We start from the raw sequence: 27,759 nt of genomic DNA, 5'->3' as shown, positions 1-27,759 counted from the left end.
GTGCCAACCAGGAGGCGCCCGGCCTGTCCAGACACCACCTCACTGTGGTCTTCCCAGGCGGCTGCCCCGCCTTGTGTGTCCCCAAGAAGCTTGGGAGGTGCGTCTGGGAGCAAGCGGGGTGGGTCCACCTGAGCCCTGCGGGTCTGGGTGAGGGCATTAGAGATGCACACTTATAAATAAAACAGTCTTACAGTTAACTTCCGAGTGGGCTGTTTCAGTGTCACTAACTGATGTATATTAATTAGAGTCTGTCTATGCTTAAAAAAATATTAGAACGGCAGCGATGCCCCCGTGGCTCCTGTCCTCTGGCCTTCCTGGCGTCTCCCAGCTCTTCCCACCCAGGGTGCGTTCTGAATGAAGAAAGGACAACAAACGCGGCCTCTGCTGGGAGCACGACAGGTCGTGTGGCAGGTCCCCGGCCAGAAGAGGTCTTTTGGGGCCCAGCGCGGGCATCCCCAGGAGGAGGGGGCGCGTTGGCTGTCTGCTGGGAGCAGGGCTGGGCGGCGGATGACACGACAGATGGTGACGAGGGTGGGAGAGCGGGGCCGGGCCTGCTGGCTGTCCAGGAGGGCTCGGCTCAGACCCTCATCTGGGCAGACCTCCTCCTGGAGAGCTTGGACCTGCCGGGGGCGGGAGAGACGTGGCGGTCAGGGCGCCAGGCTGCTGGCATTAGCGTCTCTGGTTCCCCGGTCGCCCAAGAGCCGTAACCTCTGTCTCCTGTCCCTGCGACTCGCGGGGAGCGGCCCCCCCCCCGCCCCAGCTTCCTTTGTGAGTCACTGACTAGGGGCGGGGCTCCGTCCACCGGGGGCCTGGCTGTCCCCAAGCCTGGTGCAGCATGTCCCCGACGTGGAGGCCCGCCCTGGTTGAGTGGCGGTTCTGAAAGTCGGGGATTTACACACTCGGTGAGGAGCGACGGCCCGCAAACGAGAATCCACGTCCTCAAGACCGCGCCCCTCCCTCTGCAGGCAGGACGTACCGTATGGTCCCCGCCAGGAGGGGGTTGAACGCGTACAGCCAGTCGTGCATGTCCTTGTCGCTGCTGGCCTGCAGCAGGATGCCCCGGTGCTCCGTGCACACGGCGAACGTGTTGGGGGTCTGTGGAGGGGCGCTGCCGTGAGGGGCGCCAGGCCTCCCGCGGTCAGCTAGGGGCGGTCGCCACTCCCCCGGGGCCCAGGTGGGGGGGAAGGGCCCTCCCCCCCAGGGGGAGCGTCAAGGATGAGGAAGCAGAAAAGAAGACCCCGAGGAGGGGGCAGCGCTGCTGCACGCACAGCCCGTCCTGACCCTGCAGGCGGTGGCTCCCCTCCGGAAGCCGGTATCTTCTGGTCATCCCCGTGGCCATGCCCGAGGCTACCTTGTCACTGCTCTGTGTCCCCGTGGGATGAGTCAACCCCTCACAGGCCAAGGTCCCTCCCCCGGGGACCCTGGCTCAACTGCTCGCCCAGATGTATCCTCTGGGGCCCGTTAATCCTGGCGTCTTCTCTCAGGCCCGAGCCCTCGACGTGGTGGGCGTGGGTGGCGTGCTGAGCTCACACCTCCCCCTCCCCCACCACAGGGAATCAGTGCCCAGTGGGCCCTGTGGCCACCAGCCAGGAGTCAGGGCTACTCACGTCCAGGGCCACCGCTTGCTCAGAGAGGAGCAGGGGCAAAGCCAGGCACAGGGCGCTGGACTCCTGGGCCCACTGCCCCGCTGGCCCTACAGGGCTCCATGACACCCACTGTGGGCGTGCCCAGGAAGAGGGGACTGTCGTTAGCCATCAAATGGGAGAGGATTAACGCCTGCCGCACCCATCACCGCCGTTGTCACCAGGACTACAAGCCCCGTGGGTGGGCAGAGTGGCCCCGGGACACGAGAGGCAGAGAGACAGTGAGGCTGACCCCAACGGCCCTGCCCGTGACAGACGGGCCCGGCTTCAGTCGGGCAGTGGGCAGACGCAGGGCCCGCAGAGGAGGACCCGTCCCGGCTCCCGCTCTCCCCGCCCGCGGCCGTGTCGCACCTTGAGCATCGCCTGCTGGTCCTCGCTGTACTCAACCTGGGCTGTGGACAGGTTGAGCACAAACCTCTCCACGGCGTCCTTGTCGCTGTTGTACATGTAGGCGTAGGGCCGCCGCACCACCACGAAGCGCTTGGCCCAGCCAGCCGTGTGCGGCTCCAGGAAGTGCAGGTACCCCTTCTTGGAGACGATCGGGCTGGGGATGGGGACGCCCCAAAACCATCTTTCTGCAGCTGCCCACCAGGTGCCCAGCCCCCGCCCAGCACTGGCTCTGGCTCTGGTCCACCCTCCTGCCCTTTATGTCTGCTTATTCTCCACTGCTGTCCTAGGTCAGGGGGCCCTGCCTGACCCCTGGCACAGAGCTGTCCCCTGTCCTAGGTCAGGGGGCCCCCGGCATACAGCTGTCTCCGTTCCAGGTCAGGGGCGGCCCAGCTGTCCTTGCAGGAGCAGAACGGGCTGGCCGGTGCTTTAGAAGGGCCCTCACGCACCTGACCCGGATCTCCTGGATGTCGGGCACCAGCAGGCGCCGGGGCTCCTTGTCGGCCTCCGTTGCCCGGGCAGGGGAAGGGGACTTCTTGGAATCCATCTCTGGCAGGGGCTCAGGTTCTGGGCTGGCCGGCCGGGAGCAGGGCTGTGGGGTCCTGGGAAAGCACAGTGAAGCCCCTGCACTCCTGCCAGAAGGTGCCTCTCCGGCCCGGCTTCCCGACGGCCAGCGTTACCCGCTCAGAACCGCCAGGGCGACTGCCTGGGCCTGCCCTCCACGCTGGCTCAGACCTCCGGCCGGCCCGCCGCTGCGCCGCGCTGTGTGGCGGGCAGGGTCCACGCCGACGCAGCGCCTTCTCCCGTGGCATGTTCTGGCTCCCCACCTCCACCCCCTGTGAAAGCAGCTTCCGCATCTCTTGTCTCCAAAGTTAAACTGAGGCTGACCCGACTTCCTCAGGGACCGTGTGCGTGCAGGGAGCTGCTATAGTCCACTGGAGCCACCAGGCCCAAGCGACGGACCCGGTGGCCAAGGAGGCCTGACTCAGGATGGCGCCCAGAGGGCTTGATGCCTTTTTCTTTCAAGAAGAAAATCTGGAAAGCCTGAGGTGTTATACGACCTGATGGGTCAGACACGAGCGCTGTCAGCAACGTGCGCCCCGCTCCCAACACCGCTCGGCAGGTGTCAGGTGGGCTCAGGTGTCCTCTAGGCTCCGCTCTGTCACCACTTTTCCCACTGAGTATTTTGCGAGAGCTGCCACTGAAAAGGGCTTTTTGTTCAGTGTTCTGACCCGTTCCTGGTTTTATTCACGACTGTATTCTAAATCTACGCTTTAGCAGAAAATGACCTTGGACGGCGCCGCATCAGCTGGGCAGGGCAGACCCCTCCCCCGGCCCTGCCCTAGTGCGCAGCTGTCCCCAGACACGCAGCCCCTCGAGCCCTGGCTGCTCGCTCTGTGCCCCAGTCACAGCCGTTTTGTCGGTCAGCTTGTGCAGGTGGAAGCTTTGCCGGGAGCCTGGAGCTCACTCACCTCAGTTCAGCAGCCCCGTACCGGCCCTCGACCAGGGAGGGGCAGGTGGAGGAGGGGGTGAGCGTGGCCGCCCCCAGAGGGGACATGGACGGGTCCCGCAGCAGGGTGACAGACATCTCGGAGAGCTGCGGAGGAGAGACGGCTCTTCAGGGACAGCCTCAGGGCCCTCTGCGGGTGGGGACATCCCTGCCGTGGCACCTTTGCCTGCATTTTACCCCTGTTTAGGGCAACCCCACTCCAGCTGCGGGCTGGGCTCTCCTCCCAGCCTCCCCACCCTCTCCCAGCCCCCACCGTCCCCCGGCCCACCCCGCCCAGGGCTTTAGGCTCTGCCTTTTGCTGAAGGAGGTCCTCGAGGCTGTGGAGCCCCAAAGACGGAGCGAGGACCGCTGGGTGGGGGTCGGGGAAGGAGTAGCCTCTGAGCCCCGACTTCCGGGTGCGCAGCCTGGCAGCCGCGGCAAGAGGAGGTTTGGGCAGAGGGAGAGGCCGGTGCAGAGCACAAAAGCCGGGCAGGGCTGTCTACCAGGCTGAGGGGGGACGGGTGATGGGCCCGAGCGCTGGAAGGGAAGCCTGGAGCCTGACACGGGCCAGGGCCAGCCTCCAGCACGAGAGCCGCCCCAGCCTTGGGCATGGGTGTAGGGCTGCAAGACCAGGGTGGGCCCCCAGGTGAGGGAAGGAAGCCGAGGAGAGGGGGCTTGGCCAGCCCAGGACACAGGCAGCTGGGTGAGGGCCAGCCTGGACAGGGCCGGGGACCGGGGAGAGTGGGAGCCAGGGACGACACCGAGTGGACACCCCTGGGCCCGGCGGGCCCCTCGCTCCCGGCCCTCCACGGACCCCAGCCTCAGGCCCCGGGAAGCCAGCCCCTTAGCTGTGAGGCATCCCTTTAGGCTGGGAGAGGAATGTTCCTAAGAAAACCCTTATCTCCCTCTCTCGGCCACAGCAGCCCCGCCCCGCCCCCCCCACCCCCCCCCCCCCGTGTGCGGCCCCTTCACGCCCACCTTGCTCTCGCTGGCGCTGACGCAGACGTGGCTGTGGGTGTACTCTCTGTTGAAGGAGTGGGTGAGGAGCCGTAAGCACTGCCGGGAGAGCAAACGCCTGGTCAGGGACCTCCCGGGACCCGGCTCTGCCACGGACACAGGCCCAGGACACGGGAGACTGGCCGAGGGGCCAGGCACCCCAGGTCAAGGTGGGAAGCACCCTCACCTCTCCCAGGTAATGCGGCAGTCTGAGGAAGCCCCCCGGGGCAGGCCTGGGGCCTGGGCGGGGGTGGGGGTGGGGCCAGCACCCCCTGAAGTGCGGGAGGCCTTCCCCGTGGCCCACCCAGCAGCTGAAAGGCCAGCTCTGGTGTAGGTGGCGAGCTCCCCATCAGCACAGGTATGCAAGAGAGAGCAGGTCACTGCCTGGGGGAGTAGAGGCTATAAGAGGTCCCCGGGTTCCAGTGTGGGTAGGGTGGGGTGGGGGTGGGGTCAAGGTGACCCTACGGACTCATTCTCCCAGGTCCTGGTGGCCGTGACAAGTCGCTGGCACCAGGAAAGGGCCAGGAGCATGGCCGCCGCCCACCTGCCACCCACCTTGACCGCCAGCTCCCGCTGCCTCTCGTTGGGAGCCTCCAGGGACGACGGCCGGCCCGCAGCCGCGAGCGGGGAGCTGGACGAGCTGTGGGCCTCGGAGTCCTCGCTGGAGATGGGGGACAGGGTCTCGGGACCAGGCCGCTGGGCCGTCTCCAGCTTCTCCCGCAGCAGCAGGTAGTGCCGGGTCTTCTCCACCTGCACAGAGGAGCACGAGTGTGGCTTTGCCTCTGCTCCCGCCAGGGCAGGGAGGGCGGGCGGCTGCTCTGAGCCCCAGGCCTGCTCAGGCCCGGGAGAGCCGGCCGCCCTGCTGGGCTGTGGCATGTGACGTGGCGCCAACAGACCTGCCCGTGCGCCGCCGTGAGCCAACGGGACGGACACTGTGTTCCCGCAGCTGCGTTCCGGGGGGCCGTGCGCGCTGCAGCTGCGGACTCGGGAAGGGCCCAGAGGGTGGACATGGCCCCCGATGCCCGCTTCCCACCCGCGCCCCGGGTCAGCAGTCAGTGCCGCTGCTGGACACTGGCCGTCCTGGCCCGAGCGACAGAAGGGCCTCGCCCCGCCCACTAGCTTCCCTCCCTGTTCCTTTCTTGTCTCATCTACGTGCCCAACAGTCTGCGCTTGGGTCAAGAATGAACTCCCGGGCTTCCCTGGTGGCGCAGGGGTTGAGAATCTGCCTGCCAATGCAGGGGACACGGGTTTGAGCCCTGGTCTGGGAAGATCCCACATGCCGTGGAGCAACTAGGCCCGTGAGCCACAACTACTGAGCCTGCGCGTCTGGAGCCTGTGCTCCGCAACAAGAGAGGCCGCGACAGTGAGAGGCCCGCGTACCGCGATGAAGAGTGGCCCCCGCTTGCCGCAACTAAAGAAAGCCCTCGCACAGAAACAAAGACCCAACACAGCCAAAAATAAATAAATAAATTAATTAATTAATTAAAAAAAAAAAAAAGAATGAACCTCCCATCCTAGCCGGTGGGCGTCATGCGGCCCTAAGCCCTGTGACGGGCGGCTCGAGGGCCACGCGCTCCATCCTGGGTGGGGTGGGGACCTGGTGGGCTTGGCCCTCTCACCTCCTGCAGGAGGCTCAGCTTCTCCAGCTCCCACTGGTGGTCCAGGATGAGGCTGTCGCTCCGCGGCCTCCAGCCTGCCAAGTTCTCCTCGCCCCGGACGTAGGCCACGGACGTGTCCAGCACCCGCCGGCGCCGCCGCTGCATCCCTGGAGCGGACGCCCGTCAGACGTGTCCCTAGCTGCAGGCTTATCCCCCGAGGGAGGCAGGACCCCCCCCCCAGAGCCAGGTGTCCCGCGGGGTCTCGGCTGCCCCTCCTCTCCCTTCCTCTCTCCCCTCACTGTCCTCCAGCCCCCCAGCAACTCCGGGGGGCACGAGGTGAGCACTCGAGTCTCCAGGTGAGGGGCCCCCAAATGGCAGCGTGGCTGAAGTCACCCAGGTGGTCCCAGGGACGGGGCTCCCTGACCTCCAACGGTGCCCCACCCCACCCCCGACCAGAGAGCCCAGGGCAGACGCTTACCTGGGCTGCCCGTGTCGGCCACGTGGCACAGGCTGAGCTCGTACACGCCCGTCACGCGATTGCTGCCAGGAGTGGTGGGGGATGGGAGGAGGAACGTCGCCACCTGGCCCCGCGTCGGCCAGGTACCGACTCTCGCCACCACCAAACGCACACTGGGCACGAGTCCTGCAGCCGCCCACGCCAAGCGGCCTTGCACGAGGTGGCAGAGGTGCTTGGTTCCCCGCGATGCAGTCCCTGTACACGGTCCCCATCCCAGACTCCCGCTGGGCCCCCCTTCCTCTTGGGACCACTGATTCTGCCAAGGGCTCCCCGCTAACCTGCTCATGGAGAGGGGCTCACGCTCACGGGGTGACCTCCTGGACGACAGGACCATGGCCAGCCCAGGACCCCCACCCCCCCTTCCTCCCGGCTGTGCCAGGGCAGTGGGGACACAGGGGCCACGAGACAGTGCGTGGGGAGCCTCACTGAAGGCTGCCAGTGGTGACCCCCAAGAATGCAGGTCAGAGCGCAAGAAGGGACGCGGGTCCTGGTGTCCGACTCCCCCACGTGCCCCCAGCCTCCAAGAGCACTGGCTTAGCACAGGTCCTCAGGAAGTGCTGTCCAGAGTCCCCCTTCCCGCCCAGCCCCATGTTTACCCAGTTTCTCCCACAGAGTGGGGGGAGCAACCCCAATAGCACAGATTCGCATGGCCCCTGGGGAGGAAGGTCACCAGCACCTCCCAGGGAGGCCCCAGAGTGGACACCTCAGGCCTTCCCACTGTGCCCTGTGGGGAGAGCCTGGCTCTCTCACACCCCTCAACATGACATCGGGGTCCCCACAAGTGCCCGGCGGCGTCCACTGACGGTCCGAGTGAGATGGACCCCAGAGCCGGAGGCCTGACGGGACCGGGGCGGGTCCTCCGTCTCATGGGCCAGCCGGCCCGGAGTGCACCACGTGACATACTGCTCCGCACAGAGCCCAGTCTGGTACCCGCTGCGCCCAGGGCGCCACTGCAGGCTCACCTCTCCGAGGCCCGCAGGCTCCCGCTGCCGAACAGGTTGCGGATGGAGCGCGAGGCCGGCAGCTTGGCATCGCGGGAGTAGAAGACCATGCAGAAGTCCTTGGTGATGACGGCCGGCTGTGTGCAGTTCTCCATCTGCGGAGGGCAGGGCGGGGCTCGCACCCAAGGACACCCCGGGGCTCGGCTCCAGCCGCACCTAGCCATCTCCCCCTCGGGGCACAAGAGCCTCCGCACCGAACCACAGACACGAGGGAGAGACAGCGGGGCACCCACTGCCGGGGGCCCCAAGTGTCCCGGACACGGGCCTCAGCTGCCTCACCATTAAATCGGGGTGACACACTCCCCAAAACGTTTGTGAGGATCTGACCGGACCCTGTCTGTGCACCCACAGTTTAACTCTCAAACGCCACAGGAAATGACTGCACAGCAAGCGAGGTGCTGTCTTAAACAGCCGGTTCTTTGGTTTTCCCGAAGCTCCGGGATAACTGCTGACAAAGCTGGTGTCTTGTCTGGGCAAAGCCCTGCAAGTGTTTTCTCAGCCTGAGCCAACCTCATCCCGTGGGGCAGTCACACAGGTAGGTCCCCATATTACAGCTGGAGTAGTTAGGCTCTCAGGGGGTGGATGCCTTCGTCTCTACCATCCCGCTGGCTGCCGACCCCAAACCCCCGCCCCCATTCCTCAGGACTGTGCACAGCAAGAAACACCCACGCCCCCAGCCTCCTCCTGTGCTTCAAAGGGAGGTCACGGCCTGAGACCCTGGGGATGGGGAATGGGACGCTTCTGCTTTTGTGCTGCCTGGAAGATAGATGCAGTGTCTGGCGGTGCTGCAGCCATCTTGCAACCCCAAGGACAAACCCATACACTAAAGGTAGCAGCATCAGTTAACTGCGAGCACAGCCATTAAAAGCACATAGATTTAATTCAAGGACTTAAGAAGGCTTCTGAGAAGAGAATAGGGTTGACTGGGTTTGTCCAGGGCTAACAAGCACCCTCACTGCCCCTTGGCAAGCAGCTCAGGCTTGGGGGATGGGTGATTTTGGTGGAGTGCCCTGGGGGCAGGTTTCTTGCCTCAACGTAAGCAGAGAGGGTCATGTAGATCTTCTCTCGGTAAGGGGTGACCCGGTTCAGCAGGAGGGAGTTGTGCATGGAGCTGTCCCACGCAGCCTCAAACTGGTAGAAGGTCCTGGACGGAAGCAGAGACAAGGTAGAAGGTCGGATGTGGCTTGCTCTTGGTGGGGGTGGGGACATGCAGACGGACAGACACAGACAGACAGACGTGTGGGCCACCCGCAGGGAGAGCCGCTGGGGCCACAGGTCAGAGGCCCATGTGTTGGTGTCCAGGGAGGATGGAGCCCTCCTTACTCAGGACCATGCCAGGTGGGGGACTCAGGCGCCCCCCAGGGTGAGTGCGGAGCCCTCTCAGCTCCACCCTGGGGGAGGGGGAGAGGGGTCCCCTGGAGCTGAGGCAGGAGTGAGAGGATGGAGAGGGGAGGAGAGGAAAGGGGAGGGGGCTGTGACAAAGGGGAGGGAGGGTGAGAGGAGGGGGGAAGGGGGCAGAGGCGACGGTGGTGGTGGGGAGACCATGGGAAGGGGTGCCCAACTCCACCCAGTCTCGGTCTGAGTAAGGAGGCACCCTGGCCTCTCCCTGGCCTCAAAGGGAGCCCGCCCGGCTTTGCCGACACTCTCCATGGCCATCTCCTCCACCAACCGACTCGCCCTTGGGGGAGGATGCTGGGGGTGAAAACCGGGGTGGCCCCTCTCCCAGACGGCATGGCCTCCGCCCACCTCAGCCAGGCCCCGTGGAAAGGCAGGGCCCCACGTAGCACAGAGCGGGCAGTGGTGGTTTCTTCCTGTCCCCAGTCTCTAACCCAGAAAGTAATGACCAGTGCATGAGCCAGGGGCCAGGAAACCCCTCTGAGGGCAGCTCAGGGCAGGCCCAGGGCCCAGACAGTTTGGTGGCCTCCAGGGCAGGGTTTCCTGTCATACGACAGCTTCCGTTTTCAAGCATCTGATGGCAGAGCTCTAAACTCTTGCCTCAGGCCGGGTGCTGTTTTGAGGACCCTCGTATCTGAGCTGGGGCTGTGCCTCAAGGCACAGTGTGGCCGCTCTGTGGGCCCTGGCAGCCCCCAGCCTCACCCGGTTTCCGTCCAAGCATCCTCACGCAGACACAGTTGAGGAACGCATCACCACAAGCAGCCCTGACACGGCCCGGCCCCTGCGGAGGAGCCGGGCCCACCCGGCAATGCAGAGGGAAGAGGAGGGAAGCCGCGGAGGGGCAGGGACAGTGCCACGGCCACCCCCTCTCTCCATGGCGCAGTCCAGGGGCGCGGGAGAAGCAGCGGGACAGGGCAGGGCCACTGCCGGACACGCCACTGAGGAGAAAGTTCCAGAGGCAGGACGTGAGGACAATGGGGTAACCAGAGAATGGGCAGAGAGAGCGGGGAGACACCGGGGGAGAAAGGAAATTGAAAGTCAGAAGAGGACAGACCGAGCGAGCGCAGAAGAGAAAAGTGAGCTGTACCTAGTGTCACTTCCGAACGAAACGCTAAAGGCGGTGGCAGCCAGGACACACACGTACACACACAGAAGAAATTCACATGTCAGAACGAGCACCGTCACCCAGCCAGGTACCAGCTAACTGATACGGAGCAGGTGGGGCTGGGCCACACCAGCCGCGGAGCTGCTGACTGCCGTCTCGTGGGGCCCAGACGCGGCCCACGGGGGTGGGGGGCTCCCTGTGGGTGGGGCCCACTCTAAGCCCCAGCCCGGGGACCTGCAGACACCCCTTCCCCTGTGTCCACAGGGAGAGCCTTGGGTCCATCTCCAGCAGGACCAGCCGGGCGCACCTGGAGCTGCCACCCAGACCCAGAGGGATGCCCTCCGTCCCAGGGGTCCGCAAATGCCCCAGGTCTGCGGACAGAGCCAGAGGCCCGCTGCAGCGCAGCTCAGAACAAATGCCCCCCCGCCCCCCGCCCCCGAGAGCCCAGCTCCAAATGCCACTTCACAGCACGTGACCTCGGGCTGACAGCAGACACCTCTGTGCCCTGCTTCCTGGACCAGTGACGGGCAGTCGCTGCCCCTCCTCATTGAGACATCCTGCGGGTTAAGTAAGCCGGGGAGGAGCTGAGGACAGGCCTGGGAGGCATTACTGTTATTACAAGTCCTCTCCCCAGGAGGCCCAACCGCACCCTGGGCACGGCCCAGCCTGAGGCCCCGGCCCTGGCAGGCTGGCCAGCCCCAAAGCCTCCCGCTGGCCCTGGGCCTGGCTCAGCGCTGCCACCTCTGTCCACCTGCCTAAAATGTCGCTACAGGACGCTGCCGGCTTCCTTCTCGCCGCAAGTGCTCGGGGCGTGAGGACCCAGCCCAGCCCAGCAGGGCGGGAGGGCGGCAGCCCACCGACGTGGGACCCAAGCAGCCCCCCTGGGCCGGGTGTCACATGGCAGGAAACTAAGACCCAGTGGGCTGAGAGGGAGCCGCGGTGCCTCCCGGAGGTGCCTGGCCTGCGGGGAGACCACGCCAGGACCGACTTGTGAGCAGCCCCAGCGGACCCTCTAGGGTCAAGTCACCCGGAAGGCGCCCCTCCCCTGCGGCGTTGCTCACTCTACCTGAGCGAAGTTCAGTCGGCCCCCCAGGTACACTTTCAAGGGGAACGTGTGGCCCAGACTTGGGGTCCCTGGACCCGCAGCATCTGCACCACCGGGAACTGATCAGAAATGCAGATTCCGGGGCCCCCGCACTCACGGAAGCAGAAACGCTGGGGTGGGGCCACCTTAAGGGCAGAGCATCAGAGCTTCACCACTGGCTCAGCACCGTCATACTGTGGACCCTCTGCATCCAGCCCATTCTGGGGAAAGTGGCCAGTCCCTCCCTCCAGCGAGGCCGTGCCAGGCTCCACCATGGATCCTGGTCCTTCGCCCTTCCCTCTGCGTGCCGTGCCCTGGGACCCCGTTTTAAAGAAAGGGGCCGCAGGCAGGCCAGCCTGCACCCACAGCAGAGCCCCAGGGGGTTCCTGCAGGGCCCCCAGCCGGACGGAAAATGCCCATCAACACAGTCCCTCTGCAGCAGAGTGGGGACCCAGCATGGAGAAGTCCCCCACTCAGACACCTCCGGTCCACTTCCGGGAGCCTCCGGCTGACATCCTGACTCCAAGCGAGCCTTCCAAGCCTGGGAGGGAGGGGTTCCTGGACGAGGAGGCCTGTCTGGCGGCTCTCCTCCAGCCAAAGGGGTCAGGCAGCAGACCCCGGAAACAGAACCACCCCAAATTAGCTCTGGGACGAGAGCGTGATGCTCAAACAAGCGAGGACCCACACGGGGAAAACTTGAAAACTCAGTTAGAAAGTTTTGTTGACGAAGAAAATGCCACATGTTGTAAACATCTTTTCTGTCCTGCCACAAGTAGGCTGCAGCTGTTTCGTTTTCCCCGGGGTTGGTGGAGCGGGAACCCTGCCTGTGAGCACGTGTGGGTCCGCGGGAGGCCCTGGGCTGCCCGGGTGGGAGGTGATGGAATCTCAGGGCTCTCGACATGAGCACCTGGTCATTCTGTATGAGACTCTACCACGCCTGCTGCCGACGGCCCATCAGAGCTCGTTTAAACTTCTGACGTGCGTCACAGCCATCGTGCAGCAACAGGCCGGCGTGGCGGGCATCCTAAGGCGAATGGGTCTGCCGAGAATTTGAAAATTAAACCCCACGCTCGAGGTTTCAACCTGAAACTCGTGATGCTCTAGGAACTATGTTTCTCGAAAGAGTGTCACACTTGCAGGAGTGGCCCAGGTTCTTGGGGGTGGTGATCTGATGGGCAGGTTTCCAGGACTGAGCCCCCGGACTGCAACCAGGGCAGCCCTCCTGTCCAGTGGGGACCGTGATCCCAAGACGTGCCCACGTGGCTAAGAGCAGTGGAACGGCCTCGAACCTCAGGAATTCTGCTGTGTCTGGATGCCACACGTGCTCGGCCAAGTGGCATCACCCACCTCGCAGAGCGAGCTCTTAGACCAGAGGGACACAGGGGACGGAGGATCGAGGGGATGAGGGGACAAGCGAACCCCCGGGCCAGGCTTTGAGCTTCCTGGGGACAGACTGTTCCTATCTTAGTCTTTAATCCCCCTTTCTAACACCCCAAAGAACGTGGCTCACATGTGACAGATGGATGAATGAGTGAGGGAGGGTCATGGCCCCATAAGTGGCGCAGCATGGCAGGACAGAAGGGGAAACTCAACAAGATCCCACATCTGGGCCCTTCCGGGGAGGCTGGAGTAGCCTTTGGGGCACCTGGGCCACCTGTTTGGGGAAATCAGATCCCGCGCCTGGTGGGATGGTGGGGGTCACCGTGCACTGCCAGTGTCCCCCAGCCTTCTCCTCAACACCTTTGTGCTTTAAAGGGTCATGAGGACCCTTTCTGCTCCAGGCGGGTGGAAACCCGAGCCCTGGGCAGGAGCGTGAGCTGGGGTAAGAGGCGCGGACAGCGTGGAAGGTCTGACCCAGCTCTTCATGGGTCACAGGCTGTGTCACAACCCCTCCTGCGTGTCTCGGGGGCTCCGCAAGGTGGGCGTGAGTCCCTGGTATTTAAGTGGGGCCCCTTCGGCAAAATTGGAGTGGTTAGAAGAAACAGGCTTTTGCTCAGGAGGTATGTGTTTTAAATTAAGTACGAGTATTTTAAATTAAATACTAACGAGGTAGTAGTGAAAATAACCACACAACTTACATTAATGAAGTTCCACACGCAAGACCCCTGCTGAGAGCTTTCCACGTTCATCTCATTGAACATCACAACCTTAGGCCCTAATAAAATCCCCATCCTGAGGCGGAAGGAAACCAAGGTTCCAGAAGATTCTGCCACTTGTCCACATTCACAGCCAGGCTGCCCCAGCCCGGTCGGTACAGCCCCAGTCCCCACCCCACTCCAGATGGGATGGGTGGGGGTCACCGTGCACTGCCAGTGTCCCCAGTACTGGGGACTCTGCTAGTCCCCAGTACCACCCACCACAGTGGTTTCCTGCCCCGCAAAACACAGCCCCATGAAGCAGGCACTAGCCCGAGTCTTGGGGTGCTGACCCCTCACCCCTCTGAGCGCCCTAAGCCTCCTCTTCGGGCCAAGTCCACTGGGGGCCGATGAGCCCACCTCTGAAACTGGGGGCTGGGGCCCCCTGCTCGGGTGCAGGGGTGAGGTCCTCCTGAAGTCTAGGGGCTGGCGAAGGAGGCCCTGCCGGGAAGGAGGGGCTCCCCCTTCCTTTCCTGGTGCCATGTCTCCTCCTGGCCCGAGGGTATGTTTCCATTTTACCCAGAACCCTCCTGGAGGCATGAGGTATTTGTAGGGGGGTGTCCAGGACCAGCCTGAACACCCTCTATCATGCTGGGCTGCTTGTGGAAACGCAAACTTGAACAGAATGCCCACACCCCCCCGTGCGATCGTACTGATGGGCCTGGAAGTTTCCACTCATCAGGGAAACAGCCCCTACATCGGGACCCCTTCAGGGATGAACCCGAGCCGATGGGATCCCGCCCCAGCCCCTTCTGAGACCCGGCAGACTTCCACCTCCAAGACCAGCTGGTAAGCTGCCACCTCCAGCAGGCCCTCCGGGCTGCCCGAGAGGCAGGTCCCTGCTCTGGGCTCCGCAGGGCTGTGACCCTCCCCTGGTACAGAGTCCACTGCCGTTTTCTCCTTGACCAGGTCTCGGCCGCACCCAGCTGCGTGTCCCCAGGGAGGGCAAGGATCTGCTCCTGGAGTGGGTGCGTACGTCCTCGGGCACACCCCGACAGGAACCACAGTCTGCTCACTGCCCCAGGGGGCCTCAGCTACAACTGCCCGGGGCACATTCACAGTGACCATCTGTCCTGACACACCACACCCATGACCTGACGAGGACACGGCCTCCGAACGTCCTGCTGTGCCCCCAACCTGGTCCTGGGGCTCCCCCCTCACAAAGGGGCAGGTGCCACCCGTTCCCCTCCCCGCAGCTTAAAGCCTCAAACATCGGCACTGGAAGCCTTCCTGCCGCTCCTTTCATCCTTCAAAACAGTGACCCCCAGGGCCACCAAGCTCTGGCCACAATCCACAGGGACCCATGAGTTGCCCGCCCCGGCTTGGCCCCCAGAAGCCTCTCCCTCCCTTGCCGCCCAGCCTGGCAAGACAGTTACGGCCTTGACCCTCCGCTCAGAACAGACTAGAGTCTCACGGACAAAGTCTGAATTAGGGACCGTGAGGCTGTCCGCCCCCAGGGTCTCAAGGACCCTGCACCCAGTCACCGCGCCAGGGCCTCACTGGAGTCGCGAGGGATCCGCTGTCCCCGGCCCAGGAGCCCGTGCCTCGGGGGGTTGGACCTGGGGCCACCCGAGCGCGTCCAGAGCCTGGGCCCACCCACCTACTTCCAAAAAGGGTGTGCGGTTGGAGCCATCCGCCTGGCCAGTCAAGGGGCTCGCACCCAGGCCTGGGAAGCGCAGAGCGAGGGGATCTCAGCCGGGCTGCTCCTGTCTACGGCCCCTCCCCCCTCCCTCTTTTCTCTTTCACTTTGCGGGGAGTGGGCCTGGCCGGCCAGCCTGCATGCGGGTGCTCCCGCTGGGGTGCAGGGACGGGCAAGGCTCAGGGGTGGGGTGGGGGGGAGGGGAGCAGGAAGTCAGCCAGTGTCTACCGAGGGCAGGAAACTACCAAAGCGGCCAAAATCAAGAGTGGGGGCAGAAGGGACGCAGCCAGGGGAGGGTGACGGGGAAGGAAGCAGTAGGAAGAGAGAAATACAAAAGGAAATAAAATGAAAGGAGAAGATGGGAGAGACGGCAGGGAGAGGTGAGCAAGTGTGGAAGGAATCCAAAAAGCGGAAATGAAATCTCAGGGCTGCGGGGGTGGGAGGCGAGGCTGGAAGGAGACCAAGGGGCGCAAATGGTACCTAGGCATGTCCGAATCAAGAAACTGCCTGCAAAACACAAACAACCACAGGTTAGTGAGGGCGGGGCGGCGCGGAGAGAAGCGTCCGCGGCCACAGAGGGGCGGGGCAGCGCGGGGAGAAGCCGTCCGCGGCCACAGAGGGGCGGGGCGGCGCGGAGAGAAGCCGTCCGCGGCCTCAGGCCCACTCTGAGCCGGGGAGGCTGCAAAGCGCGGCACCTTTGAGCGGGGAGGAGGCTGAGGCCGCGGCAAAGCAGGTGGGCAGCTGAGGCTCCGAGGCCCAAGCAGACCTGGGTCTCTGAGCCTCAGCGTCTCTCGGGGCAGAAGGGCCTGCCGGGTCCCCCGCAGAGCAGCCGGGCCCATCGCGGCTCCGCGGACGTCAGCCACCGTCCAGGGAAGACGAGGGCCCTCGGGAGGAGCTGCCGGCCTGGCCAGCTAAGCCTCAGAATGTCTCCTGCCGGGGGCCACCCCCCGAGGAGCGTCCCTGAGATTTTCCAGGCCGGGCTGGGGTCGGGGCAGTCCTGGGGCCGTACGGCACGGGCAGAAGCCAAGCAGGGGGCAAAGCAGCTACGGGCAAGGACTACAGCCCCAGCCCAAGGACGTCCTTGAGCCGTGAGGGCCCGGACCAGCCCAGAGCTGGCCGGCCTCACTGCCCACAGCCCCCAGGGAACAGGACAGAGCCCATCAGCGATGGGTCCTCTGGCCTCCAGGAACAGGGAGAACCTCTTTAGCCAAAGCCCCACTGACCCGAGGTCCAGCCAGGAGCAGCTGTCCCCTCCACTGCCTGGGGACTGAGCCCAGGACGAGGTCCCCCTGTGCCCTGCAGCAGCCATGCTGGCCGGAGGACGGGAACCCAGAAACGCAGTCTCCCTCCTCAGAGCAGGGAGACCGTGTAGGGCGGGAGGCCCAGAGGCACCCCCGCCCCCTTCTCTCCCCCCCCACCCTTTCTTGCCCCAAGAATCTAGGAATTGCCGAGGCAAAGGAAGGGTCAGAGGTCAGGGGAATGCTGAGGTCATTCTCCAGGTCCAAAGCGGCACTCAGCATGGCAGACAGAGCCCTCCCGGGCCCCACCTCCCCCGGGGTCCCCACCCCTGACGGCCCAGGCACAGCGGCCCGTGTCCCTGCAGGCAGCCCGTGCGGGTGGGCGCCAGGCCCTCTCTGCCATGTCCCCAGGGTGTGTTCTCATGGCGACAGGCCCCCCCTGCCCCCGCACTGTGCCTCACTGGCCCCTGCCCCGAGGTAAGCCCCGCCTGCCTGTCATGGTGTCCCCCGCCCCTGTGAGAACACCCCCCCAGCATTCTTCACCCATTCCCTCCCCGCTCTGGACATGAGTGCAGGGTGAGTTTCTTCTGGAAGGTTCTGGGGCAGGGCTGGAACCAGAGCCACACCTGCCCCTGTTGGGGTCTCTGCCCCCACCCCCCAAGCTGCCCACACCAAGGGATGGTTCCCTACAGCCACTCTCCAGGGAGTCAATAAAGAAACTGAGCTCCGTCTGGTCCCAGGACCCTTTATCCTTATGGATCCAGTTCTCCCTGCACGTGCGGGGTGTCCGCACTCCGCTCTGAGCACACCCAGCCCTCAAGACATCTTTCCTGCAAACACAGCCGCGAAGCCCGCGGAGACGCCCATGGCTCGAGCGCAGGGTCAGCTCTCGGCTTCCTCCTCCTGGGCCTGGTCGAGCCCTCGGGACTCGGGAGCGCCCTCCCCGTGTCCCCGAAGCCCCAGAAAGCAGCACCTCAGACACAGCCAAGCCTTCCGACCTTCCCCCCGGGAGGGCGGCTCTCAGTCATGAGCTGCCTGCCCCGGCCGGGCCCCCACAGGCCTCCGCCTCACATCCCCGCCCGGCCTGGCAAACCCCGACAGGCCTGCTTTGTCAGGGGCTGCCGGGGGGCCACATCCACCCACCCTGATGCGGTCAAGCTCAGACTGCCCAGGTTGCAGAGATCTCGGCCATCACCTGGGAGCTTGGAAAGGAACAGCCCAGTGACGAGGAGCGTGGGCTAAGCTGTGCCGCTGGGCAGACCTCCACCCCGGGACGCCAGACTGCCGACCCCGCTCGACCCTGAACTCCAGGACCCTCGGCCCCAGCACCCCTGCCAGAGGGTACAGACTTGCCCGCAGTGGTGTGGTTGGGAAATCCAACCTGTTTGTTCGCCCCATGCTTCCCACTGCCCCATCCCGCCCACCCACCCACGACACTCCCGAGGACAGGACCCAGCTCATCCGCCGGCAACTCCCACGCGGCCCCTCTGTCGGGTGACCGAGTGAGCCAGAGACAGGACGGTGCGCAGACAATCCTGCCGGGGGAAGTCGCGGCCACAGGCACCCCTCCCTGCACCCCTTCCCGGAGGGCTCAGAAAGGAGGGCTTGGAAAGCTTTGGGCCCTTTGTGGCCGGGGGGGCCAAGTGGATGAGCTGAGAACGCACCCTGGGTTCTGACGCGGACCCTCCTCCAGGGAGTCGGGAGCAGCCCTGCCGCCGCCCCCAGGGGACTCACCGGTCGTCCTGGGCCGGGTAGATGTATCCAGACGAGAGGATGTTGAGGGACAAGATGTTGGGGTCGATCAAGGACTCGTCGGTTTCCGGGGTGTTTCGGATGCGACCTACAGGAAAGGGGACAGGCCGCGTGTCACTGCCCAGGAGGGCAGGTGGGGGGCTGGGTCCCTGCTCTCCGCCTCTGCCTGGGCCGGAGCCTCCACCTGTGAGGCCACATCACGTGGCTCCCCACGTGGCCACAAGAGCACCTGACAAAAGGCAACACCGGGGGCGTGGGGGACAGGGAGGCCCACACGGGGTCTGCACCTGCACGTGGTGCCGCCTGTCAGTGGGCGTCCTGCCATCTTTCCCTGCGGCCTAAGTTCTGAGTTTCTCAGTCTTTCAGCCATCGATAACTCTCGCAGTATCTCCCCCACCCCAACTGATAGACGCCAGTCCCTCAGCCTAGAACTCACAGGCCCTCCTACCTGCTGGAAAAGGAAATCTTAGCAAGATGAGAAGGAGAAAATGTTCCCTTTTCTCTTTACACTTAAAAAAAGGAAGAAAGAAAGAAAAGAAACACTATCTGCATCAAAAATCTCTCCCCGTGAGAAGCATCTCCAACAGCGCCCTCCAAGGCGCCCGCACTTGGGTGGGGGGCGGGAGTGACTGTAAACGGCACCGGAACCACTGAGTCAGAACTCCCTCCTGGTGGTTTCAGTAATAATTTCGTGCCTTGTAGAGATCCTTAAATTCACTGCTCTGCTTCCTCGAGGAATAAACAAATACTGACTTTTCTTTGTTAAGCCAGAAAGGAATCCCTGGCCTCTCCCCTCCTCCCCGCCCCCCATGCAGAGTTGAAATAAGACCCAGCACCAGGACAGAATTCTGAGCCCACACCCTGGGGCTCCACTTCCTGGAAGCCTCTAGCAACATTTGAGCTCTGGGAGAAGGCAGGTGTGGGCCTCCAGCCACGTGTCCCCGAAGGGTGTGTCCCCCATGGCTGGAGGCTAAGGCAGGGGAGGGCCACACGGCCCCTCCTGGGGCAGCTCAGCTGCAAGAAGAGACCTGGCCCGTGTGCCAGCCTCACCCCTCCTCACCCCCCGGGCGTGGGCTTCAGCGGAGGCTCTTCGGAGGGACTCTGTCGGCTCAGAGTCTGCCCAGGGCTCCACCTGCAAAACTGATGCCCTCGGAGCCCCGGTCAGGCCGAGACGTCCACTCAGGTCTGCGAGGTTGATGCAGCCCAGAGCGGCAAAGCCCAAACCCCTTAGCCCAAGAGTGGGGGCCTTGGTGTTCCTGCCAGCATCTCCCCGAATCCCCTTCAATAGCACCCTTATCCCCTCACCACACACACAGGCGAACACCCCTGTCTGCATTTTCAAATGGGATGTGGCCCGGAGAGCAGAGAGAAAGGTGGGATCCCGGGACCAGGGCCTGGCTCCAAGGCCAGCGAGGGTGCAGCCTCTGTGCAGACACAGCCCTAGGGATGAGGGTGATGGGGTGGGGCGTCAGGGAGAGTTTCCACCAGGACCAGAGCGGGTCAGTAGGTGGTGTAGACCCCTCCCTCTGGGCAGGACAGGCTCGGGGTGACGGCGGCATCGTTTCCCGCCCACGTGCAGTACGTCCGCGAGCGAGCTGGGGGTCTGCTTCCCCTTCTCTTTAAATTGATGCAGAGTTTTTAGACTCACCCTAAACAACATCTGAAATGGGGGTGTGTGTGCTTGTTCGACTGTTTCTCTGATTTGTGTGAAAATAGATGCGAAACGTCTAAAATAAAAGCGTTTGTCCTGGGGCCCCCAGAACCTCCCTGCCCACAATCCTGCACTTCGGGTGCAGGACGATGGGTCCCTTGTCACAGTCCTGTTACTACACCCTCAGAACCCCCCCTACAAGCCCCAGGGACACTGCCCTGGAGCTGTTGCCCCCCGGCCACAGCAATGCCCCAGGGTGGGCCCTCCACGGGGCCCTCAGCTCCAGGCCAGGGTGGCGCGGGCAGCTTCATGCTGATGACACGCTGGAATGGACCGTGGTCCCTATCCTTGAACGGAAACTGGGAAGACAAATTCTTTACAAAGAATCAGCAAAGGAAATGCTTCCAGTAGATGAAAGAGTTCAGGACATGAAGTTACAGAAGGAAAGCGTCTAAGCTCCTGGGTGATCTCTGTAAGTTGAACTGTGTCCCCCCAGAAAGACGTGTTGCAGCCCTGACACCCAGAACCTTATTTGGAAATAGGACCTTGGCAGACGTGATCAGTCAAGATGCTATCACGCTGGAGTCAGGTGGGCCGTCATCTAAGTATCTAGGCCCTGTGAAGACGGAGGACGGGGGAGATGTGTCTACAAGCCGAGGAGTCCCTACCAACCACCAGAAGCTGGAAGAGGCAAGAAAGGATTCTCCCCTGAGGTTTCGAGGCAGCGTGGCCCCTGCTGACACCTGTGTCACAGCACTTGTGCCTCCAGAACGGGGACAGGATACATTTCCGTGGTTTTAAGCCACCAGTTTTTGGCACTTCGTTACGGCAGCCCTAGCAAGTTAGTACAGCGATTAAATAGAAACCTGGACTCGTCACCTGAGGCCAAGCCCTTCTCTTCAGGTGAGGGGCTGAGGCACACGGCAACAGGGGCAGGGCCGCGGTTAGAACCCAGGCGTCCGGCCAGGGCCCGGGGTGAGGGGGTGGTCTGTGCTCTTCCCCCGAGGCCCCCCCCGCACCACTCACCCACGACCAGCTCTCGCACTTCCTTCCAGTGAATGTGGCTGCCTGTCTCGTGCAGCAAGGTCACGGTTATCCGTCTCTGGATGCCCTGCGAGGCACCAGGAGAGAAGACACAGTCAGATGGCCTGGGGTCCCTGGGGGGGGGCGGGCACTGGAGGCTGGCGGGAGCAGCAAGCGCTTCGCACCTGGTGAAGCAGGAAGGTCCCCATGCACGGCATCCCGCCACGGTGGTCCACCACTGCAGGGATGTAACTGGGAGAGAGACGTGAGAGCTGAGGGCCGCTCCCCTCCTCCCTGCCCCCCACCCACAGCGCACACACCCGGCCCCCAGGAGCAGAAGGGGTGAACACAGGAAAACAGATCAAAGGTGGGGCGGCCCGGTCCAGGGAGACCAGATGCCACCACGTGCCACCTGGCCCAGCCCCCGGACCCCTGCCTGCCCCACAACCCCAGAGGACCCCAGCCCATCCCCAGCGTGGGCTGCACCAGCCTTGGGACTTACTCGCCATTGGCCTCCAGCTCGCAGATCTCGAAGTAGACCAGCAGGTCGTACTTGCAGTGGCAGGGCCCGGGGCAGGGCCGCGTCAGCGTGCTGAGCTTGGTGGCGGGCACTGGGGGCGACGGGGGAGAAGCACACACTGGTGAGAAACTGAGAAGCCACGTGCCGAGGGTGCGCTCAGAGGGGAGGCCAGGGAAGGGACGCCTCAGGAGCAGTGAGGTCGTTGCCCTCCAAGATAAAGCACCAGCAGACCCCTCCCCAGGGCCCAGGGTACGCCCCGCTCTGGGTACCGATGGGCCTGGGGACAGACGTGACCGTGGGCCTCTCTGTGCCCCGCGGGAGGAGCGCTCAGCCACGCGCACCTGGCACGGGCTCTGCAGAGGGCAGTACTTGAGCCACACAGAAGCAGCAGGACGGAGGAGCCCTGCCTGCTCGGAGGCCACACAACCTGCCCAGGACCCTCTGCTACACCACCTTCACCCTCAGCCGCCGCACCAGCCCGAGCACCTGCCTCCAGCTCAAGGGGCCCCGGCCCTCGGCTCCCACTGCCCTCCACAGCCCCTTGCCCATCAAGTCCCACCTGAGCCCCACCGCTCCACCACAAATGTGCATCTGGGTGTCCCCCTGGAGGCTGCAGGGAAGGCTGAACAGCCCAGGAAACACAAGGGGCCAACCTAAGACCCACAGAGAGGCCAAGAATAATGTCCACAAGTGGTCTGCAGGCCTGGAGGGGCTGGCGTGCGTCCCCCTGCGGCGCCCTCAGTCCGAAGGCCACCATCTTACGGGGACTCGGGGGCGGGTACGCAAGGGTCACCGCGGACGCGGCCCAGGAAGCAGCAGACGCACCTCCTGCACGGCCCCTCTCGGGCACCCATGCCGGGGACAACGCCCCCCGACCTCCAGGCGGGTTCCTGGACTGTGAGGGCCTCAGCTGCACCGCCCGCCCCCGTGCTGACGCTCCAGCCTTCTAGAGACTGTGTCCCTGGACTTCAGCCCTTGTCGTGAGGGCAGGAAAAAGCCCTATAACCCCTTTAAACTAAAACCCAACCGACCTCAAGAGCTCTTGCTCCGCCCACCTGCTCCCGGGGAGGGGCTCTGGGCGCCAGGCAAGGTGCGGACCGTCCAGGGACCCCACTGGCCTGGCCACCACTAGCGTCAGCCTCCTGTGGACCAGCTTCCGGGTCTGCCTTCCACCCCAAACCTCGTCCATCCTGCGAGGTTCAGCTCAGATGTCCCTGCCCCGCTGAAGCCCCTGCCCCCCCACTGTCGGCTCCAGGCAGCCTCACGGGGCTCTGGGCAGGCACCCCCTGACCATTGCCCTGCTGCCCTGTACGTGCCGAGGGGTAAAGGACGTCCCTGTACCTTCGCCCTGTGCCCCCCGCTCCAGTGTGAGCCCCTTACCCCATGGGGACCCCATGAGGCCAGCAGGGGCAGGGTGGCCCCAGGAGGCCGGGAGAGCACCGACCCGTCACCAGGACTGCGCTCGGCCTTGGAGGGACCGCCTACACGGGCACCCCCTCGCCCAGGCGTGCACCCAGGAGGGCCCCGCCTACCTGGCTTGGACAGAGGCATGACCCGTGGGAAATGGCGGCGCGAGGGCCTCAGGGGGCTGTGGGGACAGAAGCACCCATGTGAGGTGACCAGAGGCTGGCGTCTGCAGGCCCCCAAGGTGGAGCGGGCAGCCGAGGGCAGGGGCTGGCCGGGGAGGCTAGCAGGCTGCCGGCGCCAAGCCCGGATCTCCCTCCCTCCCTCCCACAGGGCCCGGGGAGGGCCCGGTCTCAGGCCCTCCACCAGCTCGGAGCGAGAGGGGGGCCCCTCAGGACCCCAGAGCCCACCTGCGAGGCCCCACGAGGCCCCGAGAACCGGGGCAAGGGCCAGGGGCTCCCGGGACAGGGCCCCCTTGGCACTCCCAGGGACCGACAAGGGTCCTGGGGCCAGGTGCCCCGAAACCAGCTCCTCCCTGGGCCCTCTCTTTCCTCGACACCCCAGATGCTTTGCTCTGGGCCCCTCGTGTCAGCTGAGGGGAGATGGAGGTGGCAACAGGGGGTCCCACTGCCCCTGACGCCCGTCGGCTGTTCCCCCCACGCTCTGGGTGGGGTGGCCCAGAGGGCACTCGCCCCCCATCGAGTGAGCCCCCGGCAGGTTGCAGTAACGAGGGAGCAGACGAAGGGCCCCGTTCAGTCTGCGGAGCTGAGGACTCAGGGACCCTTCGGCGGAGTTCTCGGGGGGCCACAGAAGCCGTCTCCCCGTGGGCCACCCCGGCCTCCTCCAGCCCAGCACCCGGCTCCCCTCGGCACCAGTACGCGGTCCATGCCCAGCCCAGGCTGAGGTTCTGACAGCGACGGTCTTTAAGAAACCCCTCCTCGGTCCTCAGGGGTCATCTCTGACCCGCTCTGGGTCCTGCCGACCCGGGAAACCGGCCGCCGTAGGCGGGAGATAGGCGGTGGGAGGCGCACGGCTCTGCGGCCGCCACACCAGGCTTGTCCGGGGCACGGGCCGACCCTGCTGGCCAGGGGGTGGAGAGGCCCTGACCCCCCCGGCCCGGGGCCGCTGACCTGAGCACGTCCTTGCAGAGGGGCGGGAACGGGTGCTGCTGGTAATGACCGAAGACCTCGAACACGATGGGCTGGCTCTTGATGTACTCGATGAAGGACCTGGTCACCTCCACGGCGATCTGGAGGGAGGTGTGGTCGAGGGGGGGAGGGAGAGGCACAGAGGTGAGCGCTCAGCCCCCACAAAGGACTCGGCACTCCAGGCCCACATTGGAGACCCCCAGCCGGGCTGACCTGTGCCCACGAGGGGGGCAGTGCTCCTTGCCTAGGTCTGTCCAGCCCACCTCTCCTACTGTCACACTCCCAGTGGACAGGCCACCGGGCAGCGGCCCTAGGGCTCGCTCCCCGGGACAGATGGGGCTGGGGGCCCCTAGGCTCAGCTGCTCCTTCAGAGCACAGAGCTGGAGGAGGGGCCTCTGTGATCCGGTCTGACCCTCCTCGGGCCCTCGCCCACTCACCAAGAGTTGTGGGTTGAATTGTGTCCCCCCTGATTCATAGGCTGAAGTCCTAACCGCCCCCCGCACGTATGTTTAGAGACAGAGTCTTCACAGAGGTGATCAAGTTAGAATGGAGCCCCAACCCAACATGACTGGTGTCCTCGTAAGAAGGGGACATTGGGGCACAGGCACGGACGGAGAGATGCCGTGAGGACACAGGGAGAAGACGGCCGTCTACAAGCCAAGGACGGACCCTCCATCACAGCCTCAGAGGGACAGCCCTGCCCACCTGGGTCTCGGGCTTCCAGCCTCCAGGGCCGAGAGCGGCTAAGTCTTTGCTGTTGAAGCCCCAGGGCGTGGGGCTCTGCTGGAGCAACAGGAAAGGAGTCCACCACGCACACCTTCAGCCCTGGCCCATTTCCCTGCCTTAGAAACCACGGGAGCCCCTCTTCCGAGGGTCAGGACAGGCCATAGCTCGCAAGGCCTTCTGAGCAAGGCCCCTGTGCCTGCTTAGGCTACACACCCACAGCCGGGCGGCCAGGGTCAAACTCGCATCCCCTGGCCGGGCCCCTGAGGCCTCGCCACCCGACAGTTTCCGGCATGGCCCCATTTTCCTGCCTCACAGCAGCAAGTCCCTGCTCTCCTGACAGCCTGGCTTGGAGACACTCCCCGGCCCGGAGCTCTCCTGGCCTCTCGGGCGTCTGCCCGGGCACCCTGCAGCTCTCCGCGTGCCCTGCCCCGGCCTCAGCCCCAGTGCCAGTCCAGGGTGGCCTCGCCGGGCACCCCAGACACTGCACGTCCACATCTGCCCAAGGCTCGCTGCAGGGAGCCCTCGGGGGCTCTGATCTGCCCCCACCCCCAGTCTTAAACCCACCAAGGCCCCCGGTGCCCAGGACAGGGCTGGTGCTCAGAGGAGGGAGAAGCCGTGTCGGAGAGAATGAATGAAGCTGGGGGAGGCTGCACGAGGCCCCGGGCCCAGGAGGGGCCGGCCATGGGGGGGAGAAGGGGCTCTAGGGACGTACGTTCTGGACGTGGTAGAAGCCGAGTGGGGGCCCCCTCCCCGTGTTCTTCAGGGGCTCCGTAGAGAAGGCCTCGTCATGGCGATGGATGAAGCTGTGAATGGGGAGGAGACGTTCGGCGGGTGTGGGGCCTGGACACGGGGACCCACAGCTTCCCGGGGGTCACCAGGTGCCCCCCGCACCTTGCCGAGACCCACCCGCACAGCCCGGCCCCGACGAGACTCACTTGAACTGGCAGAAGATGTCGGCGTACTCGGCGGAGATGCTGGACGCCTGCAGGACGGTCACGCGGAAGGTGAAGGTGCTGCCCAGGCCGAGGTGGTCCAGGGCGGCGTCCAGGGGCCCGTCCAGGGCGGCTTTCTCGGGGCTGTCCAGGAGGCCCTCCGGGGTCACTGCTGCTGGGAGCCAAGGACAGAGGGGCATGGCGGGACCCAAAGGGGCTAGAGCCCGGGCTCAAGGGCTGAGCCTCACCGCCTGTGCCAGCTAAGAGGCGGGGAGGGGGTGCGGGGCGGGCGAGGAGGAGTTCCAGGCCCTCGCGGGGTTGGGCCGTGTCCCAGAGCCTGTCCCAGCAGCCGCGGGGACCCACCTGAGCAGGTGTTGTTGTTGACCTCATCGGCCGAGGGCCCCGCGTCAGCACCCTGGCCCTGGCCCTCCACGATCCGCAGCTCCTCCTGGGAGGTCCCCGAGCGGGACATCCCCACCACGGGGCAGGACTCGGACTGGAACTGTGTGGGCAGGGGACACAGTCAGACAGAGCCGGCCTGGGTGCGGCCACTAGAGCGGCGTCGAGGACCCCGGGAGCCTCGTTCCAGGACTGCCCTGCCGTGGGCAGGCACCCACCTCCCCAGGCCTGTCTCTCATGCTGTCACGGCCTATATTAGCCTACCAAGTGGGAAAGGAAGGTGGGAAACGGTCTCTGGCCTTAAGTTCTGTCCCCTCTCCCCAGCCAGTACCCCTCCCGCAGCTCCTCCCCACTGTGGGCAGGACGCAGTGAGACTCTCCCATTGGCTTTCAGGGCCCTGGCCAGGCCCCCCCATAGCCTCTGCTGCCTCGTCCTCTCGTCCTCCGCACTCTCTGCCTGATGCCCTCTGCCCCTCCTGTGCATCCCCAGCACTGACGACCCCTCCGATAGGGACCGCGATCGCTGGGGGGCTCTGGGCCCAAGGCCTCAGAAGCACTGAGGTTCAGGGTGGGGCGGTGGGTGGCTGGGTGGTGTCAGGTTAGGAAGGGGCCTAGAGGAGAGAGGAGGAGCTGCCCGCTCCGGGGGGGCACCGAGCGGGACCCCCTCCTCCGCCCTCTCGCCTGAGAGCACAGATGGGAGCCCTGGGAGGGAGACACCGTCTGCCCTTCCTCCGAGTGAGGCCCGGAGTGCTGAGGACAGGCCAGAGGCCCGTCCAGTGGCGCCCATGGCTGCACCACCCCTGCACGCTACCTTCTCAAAATGCTGGTCGTCAAAGGAGATTTTGGCGGTTCCCGACTGGCGGACGCCGGAGCCGTAATCAGGGGCCTCTTCGTCGGCTGAAACGGGAACGGAGCAGGTGGTCAGGGCCCAGCTGGCCCCCCGGTGGGAGTGGCAGAGCTGCCCGGTGCGGGGAGGGCACGGGAACCAGGACGGGCTTTGACCCACTTTGGGGGGAACCCCGACACCGTCAACTGGCTCTGGAAGAATGAGGGCGCCGTCCTGGGCACACTGACCCCCAGCCTATGCTAGCCCGGGGCCCAGCAGCCACGTCCTCAGCACGGCCTGCTCTGACGGGCCCGCGAACTCCACATTTTCAGAACAAAATCTTCAACCCCTGCCCCTCTCCCCCCCAGCCCCGCCCGCCTGCCCCCACCTGCCCTGGCCCAGACTCAGATGCTCCAGCAGAACCCAGGGGTCCTCCGGACCCTACCTCCCCCTCAGCAGGGCCTGCCCCACCAGGTCCTCCTGGCTTCCTCTGGGAATCGCACCTGTCCCTCTGCCGCCACCGTCACCCATCTGGACACTCAGTGCCCCACACGCTCTCACACCCCGTCCTTCACAGCGTTTGGGGTTCCCCGCTGTGCTTGGGACAAAACCCTCCTCCTGCTGCCTAAAGGACCCCAGATCTGACTTCCCACAGACTCCCTGGCCCCCAAGTCCAGCCACTCTGGCTAGATGCCACCCCAGCAGACTTCACAGACCCCAGGGGGCTCCAACCCTCTGTTCCGCGGCCTTGTCGGGGTGTTAACACCACCGCGCTCTCCACCCTGGTTGCCCGAGGGGCCGTGGCTCTGTCCCACCATCACCCAGGGCCGGCCCAGGGCCTGTGCACAGCCGGGCTCCGTGCTGGGAGGCTGGATCAGTCGACCCCTGCCATGGTCGAGGGCGGGGGCAGGTGTGGCTTCTGAGACCGTGAAACAACACCCTGTGGCTTTGTAACGTTCCCTCTCCTCCACCACAGCCACTAGACAGGGGACGCTAGGTGTGGCCCGAGCACAGACCGTCGACCTATAAGGCAGCCGGCTCAGGGGGACCCACTCACCAGGGCTGAGCGGGTCAGAAAGGGCCCAGGGAGAGCCCAGGGAGGACAGGCCCCCGGAGGCTGCGGGGGCAGCGTGCCCCGGGGCATGAGGTGGC

General features: G+C 64.9%; 1 protein-coding gene across 18 annotated transcripts in view; it reads right to left on the bottom strand.

Moving 5' to 3' along the window:
• Positions 1-577: 577 nt before the first annotated feature.
• KIF1A (kinesin family member 1A) overlaps positions 578-27,759 on the bottom strand; it is a gene marked incomplete at both ends in the record, with an annotated part of 67,157 nt that continues 39,975 nt past the window's right edge. For 7 of the 18 annotated variants that reach the window (XM_082658271.1, XM_082658287.1, XM_082658281.1 and 4 more), the window contains 21 exons: positions 578-620; positions 977-1,095; positions 1,995-2,187; positions 2,480-2,632; positions 3,503-3,627; positions 4,498-4,575; positions 5,071-5,265; positions 6,135-6,280; positions 6,592-6,653; positions 7,593-7,726; positions 8,661-8,775; positions 17,962-18,067; positions 20,657-20,741; positions 20,839-20,905; positions 21,156-21,264; positions 22,706-22,761; positions 23,708-23,826; positions 25,164-25,254; positions 25,387-25,555; positions 25,747-25,885; positions 26,593-26,678. In XM_082658271.1, the coding sequence (XP_082514397.1) occupies positions 578-620; positions 977-1,095; positions 1,995-2,187; positions 2,480-2,632; positions 3,503-3,627; positions 4,498-4,575; positions 5,071-5,265; positions 6,135-6,280; positions 6,592-6,653; positions 7,593-7,726; positions 8,661-8,775; positions 17,962-18,067; positions 20,657-20,741; positions 20,839-20,905; positions 21,156-21,264; positions 22,706-22,761; positions 23,708-23,826; positions 25,164-25,254; positions 25,387-25,555; positions 25,747-25,885; positions 26,593-26,678 (2,390 nt within the window). Of the gene's footprint in view, positions 621-976; positions 1,096-1,994; positions 2,188-2,479; positions 2,633-3,502; positions 3,628-4,497; positions 4,576-5,070; positions 5,266-6,134; positions 6,281-6,591; positions 6,654-7,592; positions 7,727-8,660; positions 8,776-10,113; positions 10,138-15,469; positions 15,497-17,961; positions 18,068-20,656; positions 20,742-20,838; positions 20,906-21,155; positions 21,265-22,705; positions 22,762-23,707; positions 23,827-25,163; positions 25,255-25,386; positions 25,556-25,746; positions 25,886-26,592; positions 26,679-27,759 lie in introns of all 18 variants that reach the window. The other 11 variants (XM_082658285.1, XM_082658273.1, XM_082658288.1 and 8 more) reach the window with 4 other exon arrangements.

This window comes from Grampus griseus (assembly GCF_964374135.1).
Source record: "Grampus griseus genome assembly, chromosome: 7".
NCBI classification, from domain to species: Eukaryota; Metazoa; Chordata; class Mammalia; order Artiodactyla; family Delphinidae; genus Grampus; species Grampus griseus.
Note: the sequence above shows the minus strand (reverse complement) of the source record. Positions and strands in the feature narration are given on the sequence as shown.